Source organism: Podarcis filfolensis, assembly GCF_964270895.1.
Source record: "Podarcis filfolensis genome assembly, chromosome: 15".
Classification (NCBI taxonomy): domain Eukaryota; kingdom Metazoa; phylum Chordata; class Lepidosauria; order Squamata; family Lacertidae; genus Podarcis; species Podarcis filfolensis.
In genome coordinates, this window is record NC_139618.1 from 17,818,726 (window position 1) to 17,826,946 (window position 8,221).

At 46.0% G+C, this 8,221-nt stretch overlaps 1 protein-coding gene across 2 annotated transcripts in view; it reads left to right on the forward strand.

Moving 5' to 3' along the window:
• The window catches only part of ADAMTS15 (ADAM metallopeptidase with thrombospondin type 1 motif 15), a 41,880-nt gene extending 36,894 nt beyond the window's left edge, over window positions 1–4,986 (forward strand). Inside the window, exons 8-9 of one of the 2 annotated variants that reach the window (XR_014542082.1) lie at window positions 694–4,457; window positions 4,492–4,986. Coding sequence is in view for 1 of the 2 variants with exons in the window: in XM_083588422.1 (XP_083444548.1) it covers window positions 694–1,474 (781 nt within the window). In the remaining variant the exon portion in view is untranslated. Of the gene's footprint in view, window positions 1–693 lie in introns of both variants that reach the window. The other variant, XM_083588422.1, reaches the window with a different exon arrangement.
• The last annotated feature ends 3,235 nt before the right edge of the window (window positions 4,987–8,221 follow it).

Consider the following 8,221-nt stretch of genomic DNA (forward strand, 5'->3'; position numbering starts at 1 on the left):
GAGGGCGCAATTTATGTTGCAAAATGACTATCGACATCTAGTTTAGAAGGGAAGTGCTGGTTTCAAAGCCAGTTTCAGCTGATGCCCTCTTATGGGGCTCTTGGAGGGCAGGCAGTGGTCCTCTGATTAGCACTGGAAGGTGAGACTCCATTTAAATTTCCCACAATGCCCTAGAATGACAGTCATACTATACATTTAATGTGCTATGATACTACTTTAAACAGTCATGGCTTCCCTCAAGGAATTCTGGGAGATGTGGTTTGGTAGGCATTGTTATGAAACCCCTATTTCCCTCCCAGAGTTGCAGTTCCCAGAGTTCCCTGCAAAGAGGGATTGATTGTTAAACCACTCTGGGAATGGCAGCTCTATGATGGGGTCTCCGAACAACTCTCAGCACCATTAACTAAGGACAGTTCTCAGGATACTTTGAGTGGGAAGGAGCCATGCCTGTTTAAAGTAGTATCATAGTGCTCTAAATGTGTGGTGTCACCCTCCTGACACCCAAGGCTCACAGTAGGCTTCCCATCAACTGCTTGAGGATGCTGTTGCTAATTCTGGGCCCAACTGGCTCAAAAGCTTCCATCCTGAGATGTTCTGAGACTGAATTCTGCACTCCATGCAAGCCCTATGCTGTGCGAACTTGCTAACTTGTATCACATCTAATCTCTCTCCCCCCCCCCCCTTCTCATCCAGGCATGGCTACAACTTTGTGGTGCTCATCCCAGCAGGAGCTTCCAGCATTGACATCCGGCAGCGGGGCTACAAGGGCTTGGTCAGTGATGACAACTACCTAGCTGTGAAAAACGGGCACGGCAAATACCTCCTGAATGGGCATTTCATTGTCTCGGCGGTAGAGAGGGACCTGATGGTCAAGGGGAGCGTGTTGCGCTACAGTGGAACCGGGACAGCTGTGGAGAGCCTCCAAGCCTTTATGCCCATCCAGGAACCGTTGACGGTGGAAGTGTTGTCCGTGGGGAAGATGACCCCGCCTCGGGTCCGATACTCTTTCTACTTGCCCAAAGAAAGCAGGGAGGACAAGTCCTCATACCGCAAAGATGGGAAGCGCCCGCCGGTCCTCACCAACAGCATCCTCACCCTCTCCAACCGCCTTGATCCTGGCAGACCGGATTACAAACGCCCCTCTTACAAGTGGGCCACCACCAGCTGGGAGGACTGCTCGGTCACCTGTGGCAATGGGCTGCAGAAGCGCATGGTGCAGTGTCGCGATGCCCTTGGCCAGGCGGCCTCTGCGTGTGATGCCACTCAGCGGCCTACTGACATCAGGATATGTGGGGACCCCTGCCCGGTGTGGGAGGCCTCCTCCTGGTCGCCGTGCTCGAAAACATGTGGCCGGGGTTTCAAGCGACGCATGCTGAAGTGCATGGGCAGGGGGGCCGTCCTGCTGCCCCGCGACCGCTGCAACCTCAGGAAGAAGCCACAGGAGCTGGACTTTTGCACCCTGAGGCCGTGCTGACCGGGCTGGACCCTCGTATTGACCAAGGCCTAATGAGCATAATTCTGGCTCTTGATGATCAAGTGGCTGAAAGTGTAAAAAAAAAGAAACAAAAATAGCCTCCGGGGGGAGGGAAGGAGGGAAAAGGGAGTCGACTGAGTGGAGTGGGATCTGTTACATAGTGCATTTGGACGAACTAAAGGATTCTAAATGGGCCAAAAGAGAGAGAGAATGAGAGCAAGCAAGGGAGAGTGCCAATGAGAAGGGGCTGAGTAGGAGGGTTTGATGATCTGGGCGCTCAGTGGTGAAGCAGGAATAAACAACTACCTCGAAGCTGCCAAACCACCCAATCTCTGCCTCGCATGGTGCAACCTGCAGTCATGAAGTAGAAAGGCAAGATCGGAGATTGAGAGAAATTGCCGTCCAAGATGGACCAGAGACAATGTCGGCCGTTCCTTAGAGTCATGGCCCCAGCCTATTCCGAAATACAAAGGGGTCATCTCCTATTGGGGACCCATCACCCCAACACCCTCCCATTGTAAAGGACCATAAGGGATTACCATTGCACCCACAGCAAAATGCAAGGCTTTCCAACCGGTACAGTAAGGTACCCCCAAGGCTGACCAGCCCTGATGTGTTGTGGGTCTCTAGAAATTCCCACCCCCTTGTTGCTTTCCGGCTTCTGTGCAGGGCTGATGATGGATGGGTTGCTTTACTTCTGTTCATGTTTACGGGCCAAACGTGTAGGTTTAAATGGTGCTTGACCTCTTTTTCTATTCTTTTTTGTCTTTCTTGGTTGAAGTAAACCATTTGTTTGTTGCCTATTTCCCTTGGAACAACCCCTATAGCAGTTTGAGGGGGCATTTTATCTCTCCAACACATGCACAAGGGAGTGAGAAAACCCAGATTCTTCTCTTCTCTTCTTAGGAGTTATTCATAAGCCACACCTCTTCCAAATTCATTGCTGTATTATGAGTATTTCCAGAGATTGCAGTAAGCCTCTGCAAAATACCTGTGAATCTGAATGCCTCTTTCTCTGAAGTGCTCTGGATATTTGCCAAGCTGACTTTGTACTGTGCATGAAAAATCTTTAAGGGCCAAATTGAGTTTCCTGCAGCCATCCTTGTGTGCTACTTGAACAATTTTCAGGGAAGGGGGAAATCATACGGTCAGGTGGATATTTACAGCTGCTCTGATGCCTGGGGCTAAGTCAACCATTATACTAAGGATATGCTGAAGAGGTGGTCCCCATTACTCCACTTCTGATATCTGGAGCTTATTAGTGTGATATTGCACCTTAAGGTTTTCGTCTTTAACTCTCCAGGCTGGAATGCTATGGTTGTTCCCTTATAGTGAGAATAGCGTGCTTGTTCCCACCATGAGACGAGAGGCCATAGCTTAGTGGTAGAGCATCTGCTTGGCATGCGGAAGGTCCCAGGTTCAATCCCTGGCAACTCCAAATTGGACTGGGAGAAGCCCTGGTTTGAAATTCTAGGGAATGGCAGTCCCACCCCCCCCCAATAAAAAATTGTTGCTGCTGTTAAACAGCAAATCAGCCAGAGATCTCCCAGTCAATCTGCCTTTTGCCCACCCATGTCTTAGTGCCCCTATGCCCTTCAGTTCAACTCTGCTAGTGCCTTTTCATGTGTCTGCAAATGGGTGAATCAACACCACCTTTCTCTCCAAGTTATTTTCATTGGATGTAAGGTGGTCAATAGCTTTCATAGCATTGTAGAGTTGGAAGGGACCCCCAAGGTTCATCTAGTCCAGCCTGTTGCAATGCAGCAACCACAGTGAAAGGATCCCTGACAGATAGTTCCACCTCCATCTCTGTTTAAGAACCTTCAATGAAGGAGAATCCATCATGTTCCCAGATGGCCCATTCCACTGCTGAACAGCTCTTAGCATCAGAGGTTTACTTGGAATCACCTTTCTTATCATTTGAATCAATTGGTTCAGGTCCTCCTCTCTGGAGTAGCAGAAAATTAGCTGGCTCCCTCTCCCATGTGATAGTCAGCAATCTTCAAATATCTAAACGGCTATCATATCACCTCTCAGTCACCTCCAAGTTAAACATGCTCAACTCCCTCATGGGAGTGTTCCTCATAAGGCTTAGTTTCCATACCCTTCATCATCTTGATAGAGTCCCTTCCACTTTGTTTGTTTCTCTGCCACATGTAGCAAATAGAGGCAGTCTTGATTTCAAAATGGTGCTGATTCTATGGTATTTGGGGATGGGGATTTCTGTTGACTAAAAACAGTGGCATTCCCACTTCTTCCTTAACCGATTGTTTACAAGGTTGTAAAATGGAATTATATATTAAGAGAGGTTGTGAATTCAAGTCGCTGGGCCTGATATTCTGCTTGTCCACACATGCTTGGTGTGTTCCATTGAAACTAAGAGTTCTGCAGTGATATTCAAAGAACTTGAGAATGGAATCAGAACTTCTGGGTTTATTTATTTTCTTCTATAGATGGTGAGAAGAAAAAAATTGTGAAGGTATCAGGTTGATATATATATATTTACAACAAGGAGGACACTGTGAAAGTCACGGGGTGGGGCAAAATGGTCCCAGTTGACATTCTTCTCTAAAAGCACCATGTGGCCAAAGTTCTAGATCCATTCCCTCAAAATTCTAGACCTGTCGGTCCCTCTTGGCAACCAGTTACACCTGTCAAAACATATTAGTGCAGCTCTAGATGACAGAGATGGGGAACCTGTAGTTCTCCAGATGTTGATGGACTCTATCAGTCCCAGCCAGCTTAGCCAGTGGCCAAGGATAATCACAGATAGGGGCCAATAACATCTAGAGGCCACATGTATCTTTAGGTCTTTGTACACCACAGGTGTACATTGCATTTATACCAGTTTTACCAGGCTTGCAAGTAGTTGCTTGCCTTGTCTGCCAGTGAAGAGTAAGGAAAAGAACCACAAAGGGGTAGCAGAGTTACATGTGGTATGATGGGTTAGTACACCTTGCAAACTTACTTGCAATGGTGTATGGTGGGTTCACTCCCAAGAATCCTGGGAATTGTAGTTTGGCGTGGAGGAGTCTCAATTAGAAATCTCGCCCTTTTGCAGAACTGCAGCTCTCTGGGGGAGACAGAAGGACCTGCTCTTAATTCTGTAATGCAGATATCACATCTGTGACTTGTACAGACTTCAAACTGACTTTCTGACTTCTCTGAAAATGCATTTTAATTTGTGTTGGGGTTTTCCCCCCCTGTTGTCTTCTGCCATGCCCAGTAATGCAGTCACCAGCCTTTGATGGCTTCAGAGGCTTCCCTTTATCAAAATGGTTGGTTTCCATCAACTATGCAGCACTGACATCCTTGCCCATTGCAGTGTGTTTGTGAAGGGAGGGGCTTTTAATTTTTGTTAAAGATATGATTCTTTTGCAAGATATACAGCAAAAGGATGGAAATGCCTATTGTACTGGCTGCTTTGTGTATACCATGTATACTATGTGTTGGTCTCTGCTGTTTGTGTGTGGATAGCAAACCTAAAATAAAACTGTTAAGTATTTAAACAATTTGGCTGTTGCACAGTTTTTTTGGGTCCTGGTGCACATATAATCACTGAAGGGCACATTGCATCTTCTATAATCTATATTTCAAAAATTTGTATTCTATTTATCTATACTGTTTATATTCTGATTCCCTACAAGCGGTGTGCATGACACGCACTACAGAAAAGGTAAAAATCGGTCAAAACTCTAAAATCAGACCCAGTTATTTATTCATTCATTGCATTTCTACCCCACCTTTTCCTCCAAGGGGTTCAAGGTGCAGTACATGGTTCTCACACCCTTTTTAAAATCCCCACAACAACCTTATGAGGTAGGTTAAGACTGGGAGGCAAGGATTGGCTCCGGGTCAGCCAGTGACCATCATGGCCAAAGGGGTGAGGATTTGAACCTTGGTCTCACCTAGATCCTAGTCCAATACCGTAACTTCAATTAAAATGTTTGGTGGAATAAAATATGTCTTCAGTGGGCACTGGAAGTTCAATAGCTTGAGCTGGCTGGGAGTTGCACTAAATTGGACTCACAAGACTGAACGTGCATGGCTTCCGGTGGATATGGCTTGTGCGTCTGAGCCATGGGGGACCACTAAAAAAAAAAGGTAAAGGACCCCTGGATGGTTAAGTCCAGTCAAAGGCCGAGGGAACCACCGTTTGTCCACAGACAGGCTTTTCTGAGTCATGTGGCTTCTGGTGCAATGGGACACTGTGACAGAAACAAGAGTGCACAGAAACACCATTTACATTCCCGCCGCAGTGGTACCTCTTTATCTACTTGCACCGGTATGCTTTCGAGCTACTAGGTTGGCCGGAGCTGGGACAGAGCAATGGGAGCTCACCATCAACACATGGATTAGAACTACTGACCTTCCGATCGGCAAGCCCCAGAGGCTCGGTGGTTTAGACCACAGTGCCATCCGCGTCCCTACTGTGGGACCACTAACAGTGACCAGGAAGGAATATAAGGCTTTAGGTGGCCCTTGAGGTATACTGAGCCCAAATTGTTAAGGGTCTTACAAATTAATACAAGAACCTTGAATCTGTCCCAGTAGTGTGGGCAGCCTGCACAGTCTTTGAAGCACTGGAGTTACATGCTGGCATAATTCTGTCCCCATAAACATTAGCCCTGTGGTTTTTACATGCTGGGTTGAGGAACTTTTTTCCATGCAAGAGCAAGATTCCCTCACTCCCTGCTGCATAACATTCCTGGCTGCATCAATTGATGTTGCTCTTAACTTTGCAGACGACTTGCTAGCCATGCAAGATTCAGAGGTTTGAATGTCATCTCTGAGATGCAACATCTGAAATGTCATTGGAGGCCATCATTCATTCTTCTGCCACCATAAGGCCCCATGGCAGCCCACATCAGATTAAAATACAATATCAAAAGCAGTTGTAAACCAGTTAGTCACAAGAATAAGGTAGGTCCAAAAAAATCTCTCTCAAATGTCAAAGGCCAGAGTAAATCAATGTGCCTCGAGCAAACGACAGAAACTGAAGGTGCCAGCCTTACCCACCCATGTTTTTCCCGTCAGATAATCAAGGCAACATAATCATGTTTCAAGGATACATTCTAGCCTGGCAAAAGCATTGCAATTAAAGAATTTAAAGCGGATTGGTGACATTTGCCTTCAAAATTATAGGAAGGGTTTCATTTGGTGCAGATATTTTATTGTTAGTATAAACAGAGGTCCATTTTTGCACCTGCTCTCTCTCTCTCTCTCACACACACATCACTTTTAATTGTTCTCCAAAACGTTGAGGGGAGGAAAAAGGAAAAGCAGGACATTCCGAGATCAAATCAGAAACCGGGATGGCTTCTGTAATTCTGGGATAGTCTCTGGAAAATCATGACACTTGGAAGGTCTGGAAGATGACTCAACCAGCTTCTTGCCACCTTTCCCCCCCCCCCCCAGCACATCCTGGATGAAACAGTCTATTCTTGGGAAACAAAACTGGCTCCAGCCTTGCGATAAGGGCTTCAGCCCCATCACATTTCTCCTCAGAATGTGTTTGTGATGAGAGGTTTATCTGAAACAGAACAAGGGGAGGGGGAGTCTGTTCTAGGGCACGCCATCCTGCTCCACTCCAAAATAAATGAGACTGTCTCTTTTTTTTATTGAAAAATTTGGCAAATTTAGAGGGCCTCTCAGTTTTGTGGCAGAGACAGAAAGGTTTACTTGCGTAAAGATGGGGGTGGGAAAACCACTATTCTTTTCCAATAGCAACACCCTCTACCAAAATCCTCTTTAAACCATTCACGGAAAATGATTGATAATTTTGTCTTCAGCCAAAAAAGGTCTTGCATATGTTCCATTTTGCTGCGACAAACAAGCTTTATTAAGAACATCTGGCCTTCTCTTCTAGCAAACCATTAGGCAGAAGGCCGTTGCATGGTGACAGGACATGTGCCTTGCATGCAGAAGGCCCTGGTGTTGTCCATTACAAGGCTTGGAAAGTCTGTGGAGGGCCAATGTTAGTCAGATGAGGCAACTGAGAGTGAAATGTCTCTCCAAAAAATAGCCTCAATGTATGTACAACTGCATTAGAATTACTTTTTTTTGCAGTCTTTTATCAATGCATACATTGATTGTTTTATTCACTGCATAACAAAGGCAGTGAATAAAGAAACAGATTTTTTTTTTTTTAAATTGCAAAGGGTCCAGGTCAAGGGAAGTAAGAGTACCACTCTGTTTTGCCTTGGTCAGCCCATACCTGGAATATTGTGTCCAGTTCTAGGCACCACAATTTAAGAAGCACATTGACAAGCTGGAACTTGTGCAGAGGAGAGAGACCAAGATGATCAAGGGTCTGGAAGCCAAGCCTTATGAGGAACATTTGAGGGAGTTGGGGATATTTAGCCTGAAGAAGAGGAGACTGAGAGGTGATATGATAGTCAGCCATCTTCAAATATATGAAGGGCTGTCAACTGGAAAATGGAGCAAATGTCTTTGCTGCTGCTCCAGAGGACAGGACCTGAGCCAATGTGTTCAAGTTACAAGAAAGGAGATTCTGATGAAACATTAGGAAGAACTTTTTGATGGTAAGAACTGTTAAACAGCGGAACGGACTAACTCGGATGGTGGTGGACTTTGCTGGAGGCTTTTAAACAGAGGTTGGATGGCCATCGGTCGGGATTCTTTAGCTGTGGTTCATGCACTGCAAGGGGTTAGACTAGATGACCCTTGGGATCATTCCAACTCTACAATTCTGTAAAAATCTGAAAGCAAACTGCACCTGTCAGC